The sequence below is a fragment of the Elaeis guineensis genome, chromosome 10, assembly GCF_000442705.2.
Source record: "Elaeis guineensis isolate ETL-2024a chromosome 10, EG11, whole genome shotgun sequence".
Taxonomy (NCBI): Eukaryota; Viridiplantae; Streptophyta; class Magnoliopsida; order Arecales; family Arecaceae; genus Elaeis; species Elaeis guineensis.
In genome coordinates this window covers 5,255,290-5,273,274 of record NC_026002.2, presented here as the reverse complement: position 1 = coordinate 5,273,274, position 17,985 = coordinate 5,255,290, and the positions used below count along the sequence as shown (strand labels likewise).

The following is a 17,985-nucleotide window of genomic DNA, read 5'->3' as shown; positions in this document are numbered from 1 at the left end:
TCCAAGGATATGTTTCTCTAACATGAAGCCAATAATTTGTTTTGTTCTTTTTTTGGGGAGTGGGGGAGGGAAATCATTAGAAAGGAACCTTTTTGTTTTGTGGGTATAGCATTATAAAGGAGCTGGTGAAGGGGATGAAGGTGCTGGAATTAAACATATGTTTGTTAAACATGAAGTCTAGAACATTTGGTGCTAAATAATAAAAGTTTATCCCACATAAAGCCCAGCTCAGTTTGGTTGCTAACAAGGCCGTGCATCATGTTAGCCAACTTCCAAAGCAAGGGAAACCTGATTTATGAAAAACTACAAATGTATTGTTCTTTTTTGGATATAGTTGAGATAACATTATGGCATTTGGAGCAGGTATAGTTACAAGGAAGCGTTTAAGTTGCTTGCAAGACTAGTAGATAATACAAACATCCAAGTAACTTTCAGGGAAAAATTTATTAGCTTGAAATTTTGATTCATAGTCATTTTGATAATTTTAGTATTGCACATCAAGATATTTAATTATGTATTTTAGACCTTATAACTATAATGATGATATCAATATTAGGCTTACCAATTGTTTTTTATTTTTGTATGAAAAGCATTAGGATGCGACATAAATGATCTGTTACTCCTGGCAAGTATATCTTAAATGATATACTTGTCCACTTAGTATGGCTGAAATGATTGCCAATATCTACATCTAATATTATTGCTCTTATCTATTTCATCATTGGATGGTACCTCTATTGTCACTATCCTCCGTTGTCTCAACATCACCAACACCAATAACATTATTTTGGTAACACCTCATTAGCATGGTCATTTCAGCACATATGCCTTATTTGCAACCACCTAACCTTGACACCCTTGTCTTGCCATCACTATCATCACCCTGCGCACCATGGGAGGTGAATAATTGACAAAGAAAAATGGATCTTCTTTACATTTTGCATGCATGTCAAACTTCTATCCATAGCTTGTAGTTATTATTTTAATTCCTCAAAAAAATTATTTTTAGTTACGACATGTCCATCTTAATCTCATATCTTTAAACTATTCCTTATTTTTTTCCCATTTCCTCTTTCCGTATTCATGATCTTTGCCCAAAATTTGGGAGTACGTACTCATGGAAAAGATATGCCATTGGACTCTTAACAGTTAAAAGTCGCCAAAATATTTTGTTTGAAGCAACAAGAAAATTTTGAATACCGCCCACCCCTCAGATGGACCATTTAGGTTTTAAGTTATATCTCGTTACCATTACAAATGATGGTTTTGCATTTTTTAAGGAATAGGAGGGAAAGAACTCCTGCCTGGATGGATTTCAATTCATTATCTTTGATGTTAATTTAGAAACAAAATAGATGATTTTTTTTGAATAAATTTGTTACATTTAAGGGCAAAATTTACCATCTCTATCATCCAATTATAGTGTTGGTATGTGATATGGAACGAGACAGTGAGACATACCAACTATCTATATGATATAAAATAGTATACCGGACTGTACGACAAACTATGTTTAGGAGTAACTATATATCAGCCAACGAACGGAGGGAATTGTAAATGGGGCTCTTCTTGGAGCTCCTGTGCAATTCGTGGCGTATTGTCCAGTGGTCCTCCTGTTGGATGGGAGAGCTTTGAAGTGAACCTAAGCAGGTACCACGCAACTAAACAAGCTGGATGGTGGTTGGCAGGAAGATAAGAGTAAACAATAACAGCCAACCTAAAGAAGGGGCCAAAAATATATATATACTTGTACTGCTTTCTTCCTCTATTTGAAGATTACTGTATGCTAGCCATAAAGAAACCATGGTTTGTGGAATAGATGCTACAAAACTTTCTTGCTGCAGTGTGCTGCATCATAGTTTTGAATTATTTTAACATAAATTTAATTCGAATGGGTCTACTACACTTTAGGCTTCAAGTAATCATGATTGTGAGGTTGTACTTAGCATTACAAACTGATGTTTATATCCCTTAGCATTTTATATTAGCTTAAATATTATACCCGGTGTGACCCATACCTAACCTGTATAAATTTGGGATCTAGGATTTCAACCTATATTGGGTTAAGTGGAGCTAATATTGGACCAAAATTTTACTAGCCATAACCAAGTATATAGGTTGTTGAGATGCTTTGGGTTGAACCCAAACTTGCCACATTGGAATCCAACTTACATTGCAAATTGTTGCATGATATGAGATTCATGGCCTAGTTTTGGGATCCATACAAGTTGTGGCCTAACCATCTGATTGGATTTTTGCTGAAGAATATTGGATCATAGCCTGCTTTCATATCTATGCAGGACATAACCAATTACTAGAAAGATTGGTATTATGTAGTAAGATATAGCAGAATAGATGTATATAAGGGTACATGAAACCAAACCATTACCCTCTACTCAAAAGAACAAAAGAGAAACCCAACCATTACCCATACCAACAAGCCAAGATTGTGGGGAAAAACAACACATTTCTTCCTTTCAATTTGCGTCGGAGCATGTCTATAGTATCAGTTTACGGTAAATCTCTGTTGGATGTATTGCATTTACTCCTTTGCATCTAATCCTCTAACATTTCAACAAGGCCATATGTCTCTTCTATAACCTTTCTCCTGACCATTCTATGGTTCATCGACTAAAAGAATCATGTTCACTCTTCTGGTCTTCAATTGGTCCGGAAACAAAAGGGTTGTCTCTACCATGAGTTTCTTCCATGCTAGGGTCTACAGCGGAATCAATTTCTATCAAAGGGAGGCACTAATTCTTGATTTGTTGCAAAAAAGATTGGTTTGCAAGTAATGAAGAATAAGGTCTCCCGTGGAGGATGGAAGAGTTTGGATTATATATAGATAGAAATTACTCATACTTACCTTCATGTGGAATTGCCAACCCCCAGACCATCCTAACCTGATAAATAGTGCAGCAAATTGGTTATGCCGGCCCTTTCTCCTGAAATTGCGGCGATCTAAATTAAGTCCAAACATCAAAGCCCGACCCAAGAGCCCAAAAGCAAAATGGATCCGTCCACAACTTGGATCCACCTCGGCCTGTTTGAAGACCGGCCCATATCTATTTAAACCGCGTAGGCCCATGCAAAACTCTTTGATATCTTTCATGTCCTTTTTAGTTCATCTCAAGTTTTGTCTCGGGTTCAAGTTTATCCAGGGGCGGCTGAAGGGCAAGGCCACCGAAGCCCTTGCCTTAGGCCCCCGCCCCCAGGAGGCCCCCCGCTCGGCACTCGCTCGCATCCGGCTGCCCGGCATCGCGGTCTAGCCTCTGCCTCCGGGCGGCATCCCGGTCCAAGCATCCAACCTCCGCCTCCGACGTTCTGGTCCCGCCTGAGCCGCCTCCAGGCCTCCGGCGCTCCGCCTCCATGTCTCCACGGCTCCGCCAGCGCTGGCCCGCGCCGGCCCCCGCCTCGACGAGATCCACCAGCGCCTCCGCTCCCTCGAGGCCTCTGTCCGCCCGATCCGCGCCCACCGCGACGCCCTCGCTGCCGTCGGCGGCCATATCAACCGTGCCGTCAGCCCCGCTACCGCCGTTGGCCGTTCTCAAGGTGTTTGATGCCGTCCACGGCCTCTAGCGGCCCCTCCTCTCCGACCCCGACGCCAACCTCCCCGGCTACCTCTCCGTCCTCAAGCACCTCGAGGAGGCTCTCCACTTCCTCTCCGACAACTGCGGCCTCGCCGTCCAGTGGCTCGATGACATCGTCGACTACCTCGACGATCATTCCATCGCCGACGGGCACAGCCGTCAGCCGTCCAGGACCACCATCGGTAAGTTTCTTCTTTTTTTTTTGTTTTTTGGCACTCCCCCTTCGCCCCGCTTGGTGCGCCGGGCCGGCGGGCCGCCGGTACGCCTTCGTTTCTTGAAAGTCAGAGCCCGAAAGAAGGCCCCTCCCTGGCGGCCTGCGTAGCCCCCAAGTCCCCCCGAGGGTGAGGTCGCCTGTCGTGGCTCGCTGACGGCCGATCGGCCGGTGACCGGTCACAGCCATGGAAGATGAAAGGGCTGTGCTGCTGTGGCATCAGTTTTTTTTTTTCAAAAATCAAAACACGTGACCGATGGCTGATGGGCAGGTAGCGTGGCTGCGTGGGAAAAAAAAAGGACGGCGGGCGGCAGCATTACAGCGGTAATTAAAACGATCCAACCACTTCAACGGCAAAATTTCAACGGTCACTTTTTTTTTTATAAAACTAACCTGAATTGCTACTTTTTCTTTAATATTGTTATATTTAAACAATTGATAAAAATATTGTGGAATAGTGTTGCAGTGGATGCTCCATATTTTACACAGCATTCAACAATCGGGTGCTATTATTCTCATTTACAATCAGCATTGAACAATCGGGTACTATTATTCTAATCTTTATCTATTTTTTATTTAATTTAAAATTTATATTATATTATTATATATTATCTTTATTTTATTTAATATTTGATTCATTGAATTAAAAATTTTGATTATTGATCTTGTATCGGCTATTTAAGAAATATAAAATAATTATAATAGTTATATCTTTTTGATAATTCATAATAAGAATTTAAATATGTCAACTCAAAAATATGAATCTGGTTATTCAAAGCTTCAAAAAAAAAAAAATTGAAAGTTTAATACAATCTCAAAAAGGAGCTCTTGATAAATTCTTTACAAGTAATAAAAATAATAAATTAAAAAATATTGATGAATGTTCTTTAAATGAACAAGTTAATAATTCTTTAGAATTAAATGATAATGAAATATTAGAAGAAGAAAAAGTCAACGAAGAGATTCAAGATAATCTTCAAAGTCATAGTGAAGAAAATCAATCGGTTAATTTAAATGATTGCATTCTTAAAAATATTTATGATCCAAGTCAATGGACAAATATTGATACAAATTTGAGAGATTTATTAGTAGAAAAAGGTCCAATTAGAATTAATGTTATAGATTTTCCTAAAGATAAATTTTCAAGACCTTTTTCTACTACATACTATATTCAAAAGTTGACAAACGGAGAGAAGCATGAAAGAAGATGGTTAGTTTATTCAAAAGACTTAGACAATTTATTTTGCTTTTATTGTAAATTATTTAATTCTACTTCTAGTATAAGTAAACTAGCTAATGTTGGTAGTAGAGATTGGAGAAATTTTAGTGCTAAACTTAAGAGTCATGAGATGAGTAATGAGCATGTTATTAATATGTGTTCATGGATTGATTTAGAAATGAGACTATTAAAAAATAAAATAATTGATAAAAGTATTCAAGAACAAATAAATAAAGATAAAGAACATTGAAAAAAAGTCTTATTAAGAATTTTTGCTGTAGTAAAAACTCTTGATAAAAATAATTTAGCTTTTCGTGAAAAAAATGAAAAGATCTATCAAATAAATAATGAAAATTTTTTAAGTCTAATTGAAATGATTGCAGAATTCGATCCGGTAATGCAAGAACATATTCGACGTATTAAAGATGATAAAATTCATACCCATTATCTTGGACATAATGTACAAAATGAATTGATAAATTTATTAGCAAATAAAATTAAAAATAAAATTATTAAAAAAAATTTAGAAGCAAAATATTATTCAATAATACTTGATTGCACTCCAGATACAAGTCATCAAGAGCAAATATCTTTTATATTGCGATGTGTAGATATTTCAACAAGTCCAATCAAAATTATTGAATATTTTTTTAAATTCTTAAAAGTAGATGATACAACTGGAAAAGATCTTTTTGATGTCATTATGGATGAAATAAAATATATTGGACTTAATATTAATAATTTAAGAGGACAAGGATATGATAATGGATCTAATATGAAGGGCAAACAATAAGGAGTGCAAAAAAGACTTTTAGATATAAATCCTAGATCCTTTTATACACCATGTGGTTGTCATAGTTTAAATTTAGTACTTTGTGATATGGCTAGTTTTTGTACTAAAGCTATATCATTTTTTAGAGTGGTACAACGTATCTATTCACTATGTTCTTCTTCTACTAAACGATGAAAAATTTTGCAAGATAATATTTCTGGTCTAACTCTTAAATCATTATCACAAACACGTTGGAAAAGTCATATTGAAAGTATTAAAGCAATAAGATTTCAAGCTCCACAAATAAGAGATGCTTTATTGAAATTAGCAGAAGTTAGTGAAGATCCTAAAACTAAAAGCGAAGCTAATTGCTTAGCAACATATGAGCTTGAAAATTTTAAGTTTTTATTAGGCATGACTATTTGGTATGATATATTATTTGCTGTTAATTCAGTTAGCAAAAGTTTACAATCAACAGATATGCATATTGATGTTGCTATAGAATAATTAAAATGTCTTCTTTCTTTTTTTAAAAAATATAGAGAAGATGGATTTGCATCCGCTATGATTTCTTCTAAAAAAATTGTATTTGAAATAAAAATAGAACCTAAATTTCATGATAAGCATATCATTCGCAGAAAGAAACAATTTGATGAGAATATTGACAATGAAATAACAAAATCTCTTGAAGAATCATTTAGAATTGATTATTTCTTATATATAGTAGATCAAGCAATTTTTTCACTCCAAAATAGATTTGAACAATTTAAGATATATGAAAATATTTTTGATTTTCTATTTAGTGATAAAAAATTGAAGTCATTAGATAATGATAGTTTGAAAGAATATTGTCTTAATCTTGAGTGTTCTTTAAAATATAATAACTATTCTGATATTGATGGTTTAGATTTATTTTCAGAGCTAAAAATTTTTAAAAAAATTATACAAGTGGAAGATAACAGTCCAATGGATATACTCAATCATATAAGACGACTCGACTCTTTTTCAAATGCATATATTGCTTTTAGAATAATGTTAACAATTTCAGTAAGTATTGCTTCGGCAGAAAGAAGTTTTTCAAAATTAAAATTAATAAAATCTTACTTAAGATCAACAATGTCTCAAGAAAGATTAAATGGATTGGCTATATTATCAATTGAAAAAGAAATATTAGGAGAACTTGATTATAAAAATTTGATTAAAAATTTTGCATCTCAAAAAGTTAGAAAAATAAAATTTTAATAAAAAATTTATATAAATTTTAATTAAATAATTATATTTTAGTTTTTAGCTTTAGGCCTCCAAATATGTTGAGCCGCCCCTGGTTTTATCTTTTGCAAAATGATTGGCCTTCTTTCATGACCTTAAGCAAAATTAAAGAATGATTTATCTTCTTTCGCCATCTCAATGTTGGATTACATTTTACACATCTTTTAAAGCTTGATGAATTTCTTCTATCCATCTGTAGCACACAAATCACAAAAGTCATGTCATGCTTTGAAAGACATGCAAAATGTGATTCAATGATTGAGATCATGAAAGAAGATCGTGCGAAAGATACAACCTGAGTCCTTTTGTCTGCCACCCTCTAGGCACAACTTCACTAATCACCCCTGGTTGTCACCAGCAATGCTTAGACACCAAAATAGCCCATCCATCGGGGGGAGGTGAAGAGAAGGATGGGGAAGAAGGGACAAAGAGAGAGACAACAGGGGTAGAGTGGGTGTTCTCGTAGGGAGGTGAAGGAGGAGAGTTAAAGAGGCAGGGTGGGTGATCACCAGGCCCAATTGATAGTATCTTTTATATCATTTTTTATTTTAAATAATTTTAGCTGTGTATATCATGATCAATGTTATATATCTCCAACTTGTTTTAGTCTTGGTTTTGAACTATTACATACTTAAGACTCGATATTTACTATCCAGCTGCATACATGTACAATATGGTGTTTGCTTGATTATGATATAACTTGGTGCTTTAGTTGAGTCTCAATCGAAATAAAATAATGCTACGATCATGGTTTGCCTTATTGGGTTTGCTCCACAATCAATGTGGGTATTTTCTGTTCTAATCTTTTATTAGTCTTTCTATAGGTTCCTCGGTAGTGGTGATATGCATTTTTTTTTTTTTTTGGTAGAAAGATATGCATCTATTTAAGTAGCATTTATGAGATGGTATTGCTTTGCTGGAAGCAACAACCTTGAAGAGCTAGTGGCTTGAAACAAAACGTGATGACTACGGACAGGGGTTGAATCTTTCATGCGAAAGAAGGATTTCCCTTCCTTTGCACAAATCCATTATTAGATCGTGCAATGGTTGCTTCGAGATTTTTGAGATGAATGAAGAGGTTTGGAATGCTTTGCGTAAAACTATTGAGCTGTAGGAGCAACTCTGAGAAAGTGGACCACTTATTTCTAGGTGTCCATTTGTGGAGGCCCTTTAACTTGCACTATGGCATTGTTCAACATTGAAAGGATTTTGGCATTGGCGAGAATGAGATCGGCTTGGACTAGTAGGTAGCCGGCCCCTCACATGTATGTTAGATTGATAGCTAATTACTGGCTACGCTGCATATAGTTGCTGACTTCAGGGCTTAAGGAACCCATTGGGCATTGGGAGAATTCCAACGGTTAAAGGCTTATCTTATGCAGAACACTAACCTCAAGGGCATCAGTTCCTTAAGTCTGCTTGTGTTTTTGAAAGAATTTAAAATGCCAATAACTTGATAAATGATTTCTTTTTTATTTTTACCGTTGTTTTTAAACATTAAAACAATGATGGTTATATAAGGAGAATAACACAAGTATTAGCATTTGCATTCTTTAGTTAAACAAAATAATTAAAATAAAATTATTCCAGATCCCTGAAGCAAACAGAACTTGTTTAATTTGGAAGAAACTTTATCTTGGTTCAAAGGAATAAAAAGACTAATTAATTTAGGGCAAAAGTAGGAGGATTCAAAACAAACTTATATATCAGAATAGTTTTATTGGAGTTAAGTTCAATAATTGAGTAAAAAATTTGTTGATTTTGCGAATCTTTTATTCCGGAAAGTTCCAATCGACACAGGTTGCCCAGTCCTGATAGAGGTAATTGGAGAATAATTTATGAAGAAATTAATATCTTGGATGCATGAACTATGATTGTGAGAAGTGGCAATCTATAGTTCTTATCTGTAATTCACTTATATTATTTCATGAGGCGTACTTTCTCTCTGTGTCTTTCTCAACGTGTAAGTATGAAAGAAAAGTGGAACGCATAGTAATAAATATGCACCACCAGAAGCCTTAGCCTTGGTATTCAGAATCCACGGCCTATAAAGCTGTCACTTATGCCTCCACACCCACGCTCCTTCGGATCATACGCGGATTGGTAGGTTTTTGGGACGACCCATAAAAGATTTTTTTTTTTCTCTTGTATTTTATCTGCGGTGTGCCGGGCTATTTATACGGTTCTAGCATGAACACATTCAAACAGATCAAAAAAGTAAAATATCCCGAAGATACCTTGAAATAGATCTAGGTCAATTCATAGCATTTCTTCCAACTGCTCAGCTATGAAGGCCGCCACCTAATTCTTAGCTCTGTTCATTTTGTGATAAACATGTCTGGCCTAAAAAATAATTTATCCTCCCTCACGTGGCTCCATAAAATTTTGTCTCTTCATCTAACTGCAATGAAAATACACTTGCCCGATCTAGCTCCATGCAAATCCAATGATTTGTATGGCCTATATGTTTACAATTAGAGCAATTACAAAAATGCGGCTAATATTTGTTGCATTCACATTCAGTAATTTGCAAGTTGATGATGTTAGTGAAATCATTTATCTCATATGAAAAATCAAAATTGCCTTTAGATAGGAAGGAGGATGTACATATTTCCTTATGTCATGGAATGGTCGATATGTCACTTAAAATTATTTTGATCATTTTTAAATTTTTTTGATATTACATTTGGATCCTATTGGAGATTAGTAATTTGACTAATGTTTTGCTAAGTTATAGATTAAAGTATTAGATAAAAATAAAGCTCAGAGTTTGTTTGAGTATTCCTATGGGATTGGATTGAAAATTTTATAGGAATTGGACCTGCTAGCCCATCTGTCTTGAATTTTTTAAGAGCTTATCCAAATCCAACCTAGATTCTAGCATCTGGGCTGCAAAAAGAAAAAAAAAAGATTTAAGGAGATCTTTGTTTTCTTCTCATAGGATTTAGGCCGGTTGTATTTTGTTAATACATGACCATATTTAAATGGATAGTCTAATCTATGAATTCTATAGAATTTTCAGCTCAATCCTCTAAACATATTCAAATAAGTCCTCAAAGAAAGTGTAGGTTTTTTAAATTATTGGATATAAATATGATTTATCTCTAATTTTAAAAAAAATTATAATTTACTCCGGCAATTAATATCAACTAGGATGCCACCTTTGATTCTTCACTTTTACGTGCCATTAGCAACATTCACGTTTTTACCAAAAAAAAAAAAAAAAAAAAAACACCAACATTCACGTGAGTGCATGAGTCCTAAATTGGCTCATTAAGAGTATTCATGCCAACTTAGTAAGAAAATGAAGCAGCTGAACAATCAAACCAATGAACAGAATCCAAACTAATGTGGCCTCGCAGTAATGTATTTATGAAGTAAGAATGCATCCAATCCGCAAGTTGTTGGATGCGCATGCATTCTTATTAATTGGGTCTCATATTTTGGTGCGCAGCGAGCTTTGACTATAGATAGTTGGCGTATCCGGGCAAAAATAGGGTAACAGAAATGCCGCATATGAACATAAAAACAGCTCAAAAAAAAAAAAAAAAAAAAACCGCTTACCAACTGCCATCTGATCATCCTTTATTCTTTTCTTAGTCGTAGAGTATTTTTTTTTTTCAAAATAAAAAAAATAAAGATAGCGAATACACATGTTGATCCTAGGCTAGCCGCATTGTTTTCATATTATATTATTTTAAGAAAATTATATGAACACCTTAATTTTAGCTTAATTTTACTTATATTTCTGTGCTTTAAAAAATATTGACCATTCTAGTTATCAACATATTTCAATATGATTCAACCGTTTATCTTCGTCAATAAAATGATGTCTCTATCACATGATATCATTATTTTATAAAATAATAAAAATATCCTTATCCCATCTCCTCCATCATTCCTCCCGATCCCCTCCTCCTCCAATGCCTGCGATCCTCTTTCTCCCTCCTCCTTCCTCTTCCTCTTCCTCTTCCTCCTCACTCATTTTTCCTCTTCCATGGTGGCTCTTTCTACTTCCATCCATTCCTCTACCACCTTCCTCTCCTCCTCTGTCGCTGGCATCTCTTTTTCTCCCTCCTCTTTCTTGCTCTCTTTTCTCCTCATCCATTTTTTCTCCTCCATGACGTCTTCCTTCACCTCCACCCATTCTTCCACCATCTCCCTTTCCTCCTCTTCCTCCCTCCTCTCTCTTTCCTCCTCTTCGATTGATCCCCTTCTCCTTCGAAGTTGGCATTCTTCCTTTTTCCTCAATCATTTCTCTTTCTCTATGGAAGCTCCCTCAACTATCACCTATTTCTTCACCACCTCTCTTTGTTCTCCTTCTTCCTCTCTTTTTCTTTCTATACGGCCCTCTCCTCCTCCTTCTCCTCCTCCTCCTCCTCCAAGCCATCCATAAGCCATCCTCCTCTATACGGCCCTCTCCTCCTCCCGATCCTTTTCCTCCCTCCTCCCCATTTTAATTCTCTTCCTCCCTCCTTCCTCCTCTCCGATTGATCTCCTTTCTCTCCCATTCTCCTCTTCCTCCAAGCTATTCATAAGTCATCCTCTTCTGTAGTGGATCCATCCTCTTCCTCCTACAAGCCATCCCATGAGCGAAGAGTATTTTTGTTCATTGAGAAAAAAAGATAATACTATTCGTTAGTAAATGAACAATTGGATCATATTGAAATATATTGATAATTAGAAGAGATAGTTTGATATTTTTTTTAAAGCATAGGAGATGTAAGTAAAATTGAGTTAAAATTAAAAAGATATTTCTGTAATTTTTTTATTATTTTTATATACTTTTTATATTAAATTATTTATTTTGTGCATTACTCATCTAATCTTATTGACTATTTTAGTGCATTAATATAATAGCTAATTTAGAATGAAAACTTATTTATGTTAATTTTTAATATGGTTGTTTACTGCAACACTGAAAAAAAAAAAAAAAAGAGGTTTGTTTACAGAGTTAAAGACTTCACAGAAAGTAAAAGAATGGGCATGCGACAAGCAAAATTAACCATAGCATCAACGGAAGCAATAGGCAAGATGCTGCTTTGGAAATTAACAGTAACTAAACAATCTGCAATACAAACATCCAAGTTCTGTTTATCTGCATACATGAAAGATGACAGTACTATTGCTTTATTTAAAACATGAGAAAGATGACATCATGGGGAGGGGATACATAGCCTAGTTTTAAAGCATCAAGCCAGATTGATTTGTCACACCTAACCAAGCACCCTTCTTCACCAGTTTGTGCCCAATCCTTTGCCGGTGAACTGCTCGTCAATATAGCGAGTCACGATAGCAGATGCATCAACGTATTTCTTCAGCTGGACGTTCGCTGATTCCTCTGTAAGCATTAAACAATGCGTCATTTCAAATTTTGTAAGCATCAAACGTATTTCTTCATCTGAACATTAGTTGATTCCTCTGTAACAATTAAACAAAGTGTCATGTCATAATTTCTTCATTTGAACATTAGCTGATTCCTCTGTAAGCATTAAACAATTAATGCGTCATGATTCATTTAGTGCATCGCTGTAAATCACATAATTCTGAACATTCCAGTAGTGCTAAAAAATTGCATTTCCAGTTTATTCTAGGACTATGATTGATAGCCATTTTTGTAATGAAGTACACAGTGCGTGAACCTACCTTCTTCGTTTACCATCTGTAAGAGCTGTGATCTTGTGGGGAGGTCATACATGGCCTCTGACACTGCATTCTTGATTGGTTGTTCATGGTGAGCAGCAAAGACCATGGCGTAAGCTGCAGCTGCCGGGATCATGAATGTATCGTCCCTGCAAAATCCAACAAATGTGAAAATATTAAGTGTCTCATGGATTTGTGGGCCTTAGTAAATGAAGGTTTAACGATTAAGCAGCGGCTCTGGCAGTCAGACCCAAAACCCTTCATCTGGGGTCTAACATTGGAAAATCAAACTAAATTTTTTTTTTCCGGATAATATTCTTATCGGACATAGCTTCCACTCTGAAAAAAAATCCGGCGAAGCGATAGAAGATAGAGTTGATGTATAAGTCGAGATCTACCTTTCGAAGATTTTTTATTTTTTTTAAATTATTTTTACTAAGTATATCTATTTTAGGTAAAAGAGTCTTACTAGAACTATAAAGATGAACTGATCCAACTATGCAAGGGCAAAAATTCTTCTACAAGATAAGATATGGAATCCGATCTGGAATCCGATCCGAATTGTGTAAGAGGGGACCTCATTATTATAAATAAAAATTGTATATATTTTTTTTTTGAATCAATCGATGAAAGAAAAAGGGACTTTGGTCCCTTCTTCCAAAATCTTCTTTCTTCTGGTTTCTTTTATGAGATTTGAGTTGGGTAAATTGAGAAATTTTTTTGTTTTCCAAATCAGATCAACATTCAACAAAACATAGTGGCAAAAAATAAAAATGTAACCATTATGGATATGGTTAGATGCATGTTGCATTGTAAAAATTTGACTAAAGGTTTTTGGGTGGAAGCTATGACTTTTACTATTTATGTTTTGCATAAGTGTGTGCCCTACCAGAGGCATATGGGAAAGAACTCTCGAAGTTTGGACGGGAAGGAAGCATGATAATAAATACCCAAGGGTGTCTCGCTGTATTGCCTATACACATATGACTAATGTATTGAGGAACAAACCTGATGATAAAGCAGAAAAAATGCACTTTTATTGGCTACAACTATCATGAGATAAAGGGTTAATTATAAGTTGTATAAACCAAAAATCAAAAAAGTGATTGTTAGTCATGATGTTGTTTTTGATGAGCAAGCTACTTCAGATTGGTCTATTAAAGAGAAAAAGACATCTCAGTTGCCAGTGGTAGTTAATATAAATTTCATCTCAGTTGCCAGTGGTAGTTAATATAAATTTTGAAAGGCATGTTGAAGAACAAGATGTGTAGGTTACCAATGATTTGCCTCCATTGGATACAATATCTATTCCTATAGAATCATCTAGTTGTGCATAGTGCTAGTGTCGTCTACCTTTTCATTTGCATGATTTCGTTATTGGTAATGATAATGATCCATCTGATGCTGGATTAGCTAATTTTGCATTATTTGTAGACTGTGATCTATTGACATATGAGGAAGTTGTTTGAATTGGCCATTGGATTCAAGCAATGAATCAAAAAATTCATGCAATTGAAAAAAAAAACACAAAGGAGCTTGCTACTCTTCCTAGTGGTAATAAGCCAATATGTGTTAAATGGGTGTACAAGATAAAGTTCAAGCTGAATGGAGAAATAGACTACTTTAAGGCTTGATTGATAGCTAAAAGGTATAAACAAAAACTATGAGTATTGATTACTATGAGATGTTTACTCCTATTGCAAGACTTGATATAGTGCTGTGATTATTTCTCTTACTACCCCATAATTGTTGAAAAATATTTCAAATGGAAGTGAAATTTGCTTTTCTGAATACAATGATAGAAGAGGAAATTTATATTGAACAGCCCTCAGGTTATGGGAAGAAAGCAGAAGAAAAAGTTTGTAGGTTGAAAAAGACCTTATATGGGATGAGGCAAGTATCTAGAGCATAATACATATAAATCGACTCATAATTTATTGAGCATGGATGTAGTACGTGTCCCTATGATCACACTTTATGTATTAAATCTAATTCGCAAGGTGATATTGTCATTGTGTATTTATATATAGATGACTTGATTTATACTAGCAATAGTTCAAAGTTGATGATAAAATTCAAAGAGTCCATGTTTGCTCAGTTTGAGATGACATATATGGGTTTGATGTTTTATTCTCTTGGTATTGAGGTGGCTCAAACAGATGGTGGCATATTTATTTAGCAAAAAAATATACTAGTAATATTTTGAAGTGATTCAAGATGGAATCATGTGAGCTAGCCGATTTTAACTCTAGTTGAAGAAAGATTGAAGCTAGTAAAAGGTGATTAGATGAATTGGTGGATCCTAAAAATTTTAAAAGATTTGTAGAAAGTTTAAGGTATGTTGACTTCTACTAGCCCAGATATTAGTGTTGGAAGTATATGTAAACAAATTTATGAAGACTTTACGTCTAATCCACTTGTAAGGAGCAAAGCATATTTTAAGATATATCAAAGGTATGCAAAGTGATGATATTTTTTTTATTTATGTGCTAATAGTGTGGAATTTATTGGATATAAAGATAGTGATCGGGCAGGTAACCGTGAAAAGTAGAAAAGTACATCAAGTTATCCTTTGTTTTTGGATCAGAAATTTTGTCTTTGTCATCAAAGAAACAATAGGTAGGTGCTCTTTTCATTGCTATGGCTGAGCATATTGTAGCAGCGAATAGCGCTACTCAAGCAGTATGGTTGCGTAGAATGCTTGAAGAATTGCAACATCGTCAAGATTTGCTTATAAGTATTACACTGACAAAAAATCCTAAGTATCTTGGTTGCAGCAAGCATATTGATATTTAGTTTCATTATATTCAAGACTTAGTGTGAAGGAATAGGAGATAATGATGGTTGAGCTTGGTTCATCTAAAGATCCAATTGCAAGAATTCTCACAAAGCCATTAAAGCTGATGCTTTTATGAAGCTTAAGGAGATGATCGGTATTGATCAATTTTCAAGAGCTTGGATAAGGGAGGCACGTTAGTAAACCAAGTTAAGAAGTCTTTATTGTATTCTTTTATTGGGTCACATGGCCTGTCGGTTCCTTATTACAAGAGGACCGGTAGTTGTGGTGTTAGGGTTTTTCTGATGAAATAAAAAAAAAAAAAGGTACGATGTGCTGCCGTCCTCTTCCTCAAAAGCCTCCACTATGTTTATAAGTCTTGTTTTTTTAATATTTGTGTGGCTTAATATTTTTAACAATTTTGATCTCCAACAGGATATACGCATGAATTGTTCACCCAATTATTTAAGTCATACTGCAAGATGTCAATCTGCAATCTTGTAATTTGTTCAGAGGAGAAGAGAGCAAAGAAACATATAATGAATAATATCTTTGGATCTGAATCCTTCAATTGTTGCTTGAATTAAATCTAAAATTTATCTGAGGACCTAAAACCAAGCTTAGGCATAATCAAAATCAGTATAACACCTTATGATTATCTACGAAAATTGAAGTACCGGAAGGAATAACCCTACAATCATGACCAAGGGGTGGCGCGCTTACTTTGATGCCAAAAGTAGCTCAAATATCACTCTGATCAGCTCAAGTGCACGCTTCACTCGAAGAAGATTGCGTGAATGGCTGCCAGAACGAGTCACGCAATTATTTCTGATGTCAGCGTCGATCAAGTCTGGTACTGTGGATATCGTTTGTGATGCTGCTTCTATATCCTTGATCTGTAAGGCATTTGAATGGATAATGTAAAGCATGCTAGCTACCACCATTCAGTGAACTGCAGTAATTGTATTTTGGAGAGATGGTATATATAAAAGCACTCATATTCAGCTGTAGAGAGAGAGAGAGAGAGAGACCTTGGCCCTGTACTCATCCTCCCCAAACTTGTACTCGATCCCTATAAGTTTGAACAGGTCCAGCACGGTTGAACAGGCATAGGTGAAACGTGCGAGCTCCATGGCTTCTCTGTTGGATGACACCCTAGCTGCAAGATCATGGAAGGCTTCCGCCAGCTTTCTCAGGGGTCTCTCTCCTCCTTCCATGATTGATTGACCAATGCGCCTGCTCTCTTTCCTCCCTTTCACTCTCTTTTCTGATTACATTTAACGAGTAGAGGCACAGTCAACAAAACTGTACACCCAAAGACTAAGGGGACGCTGGGTGAGACGGGCCCGCAGGCCGTCCAGGACCATTTGTTTTGTGATTTTATGGATTGTACTCACGAATGACGTGATCGGCCGCTTGTACCTAAAAAAAAAAAAAATCAAGTGGACGGTGCGAAGTAAGCAAACTTTGCGAGCAAGCAATTATAGTCTTGGATTCTCCTTCTCTCTCCAAAACTCATGGACTTCTCGACAAATGTACAAATATTAAACAACATAAAGTAAATATAATTATTTACTTGAGAGCCATGAGATCGAAGTCACTGCGTCCTTCTTGATGCCTCGCCCTGCTACCATATTGGCATATATCATATACTGATAAGCTTCTCCCCATCCACGAGGGATGTTGGTTTTCCAGTCTCCAACGCCAAGTAATCAGGGAAGAAAGATGAGGTGAGGCCGAACCTGCGGTCCTCCCCAGCTTTCACGGGGTTTTTATTTTTTTGGGCGCGAAAGGCCCCAGCTTTCACGGGGTTTCCCACCCTCTCAAGGTGTCGGTGAAGGAATATTAGCTACGGACTTTCAAGGTCTCGGACAAGGGGCCGAACAAAAATAACATGCGTCGGGCACCGGAAAATAAATAATGGGACCGACTTCACAACTTGATTTTTTTTTTTTAAATATTAACTGTAAAAAATAAATTTAAAAGTTCTTTTTTTTCTACTAACCAATTATTAATTTCATGATTTAACAAAAAAAATATATATAATATTCTCTTTCTTTTTTATTTTCAGTATATATTTTTTACCGATACATACTATATAGTCATATGATACACATCCAAATAAATCAATATAAAGTTTTTAAAATATAAAATTTATCGATATATAGTATAAAGTTAGATGAGATATATTTAGCAAATTAGTCTTTTAGCAATCTAACATACAATTCAAAAAAAATTGATACATAATTTATGGAGCATGATATTCATTAGTACACACTATGTGGTCTGGTGATACACACTTATCGACTTTTAATACATATTATAAGTGATATGGCATATAAATCAGTCTTCCTATCATTAATGGATATATGGCAAGCAATTTTATAAAGAACCACAGGTTTGAGAGCACTTGAGCCTAAGATCGAAAATCGAAATCATCAAAAAGCTGAGGACATCAGAAAGCCAACCTCAAAATGTAAGTGATCATCATAAGGGCAAATAAGT

General features: G+C 35.5%; 1 protein-coding gene across 1 annotated transcript; it reads right to left on the bottom strand.

Moving 5' to 3' along the window:
• Positions 1 to 12,080: 12,080 nt before the first annotated feature.
• Positions 12,081 to 16,767, bottom strand: LOC140852190 (accelerated cell death 11-like). The gene is made up of 4 exons (XM_073245158.1): positions 16,512 to 16,767; positions 16,204 to 16,376; positions 12,708 to 12,853; positions 12,081 to 12,402 (listed from the first exon to the last, which is right to left on the bottom strand). Exons 1-4 carry the CDS (start codon positions 16,695 to 16,697, stop codon positions 12,296 to 12,298), a joined length of 612 nt encoding a protein of 203 aa, XP_073101259.1. The 5' UTR covers positions 16,698 to 16,767; the 3' UTR covers positions 12,081 to 12,295.
• Positions 16,768 to 17,985: the final 1,218 nt, after the last annotated feature.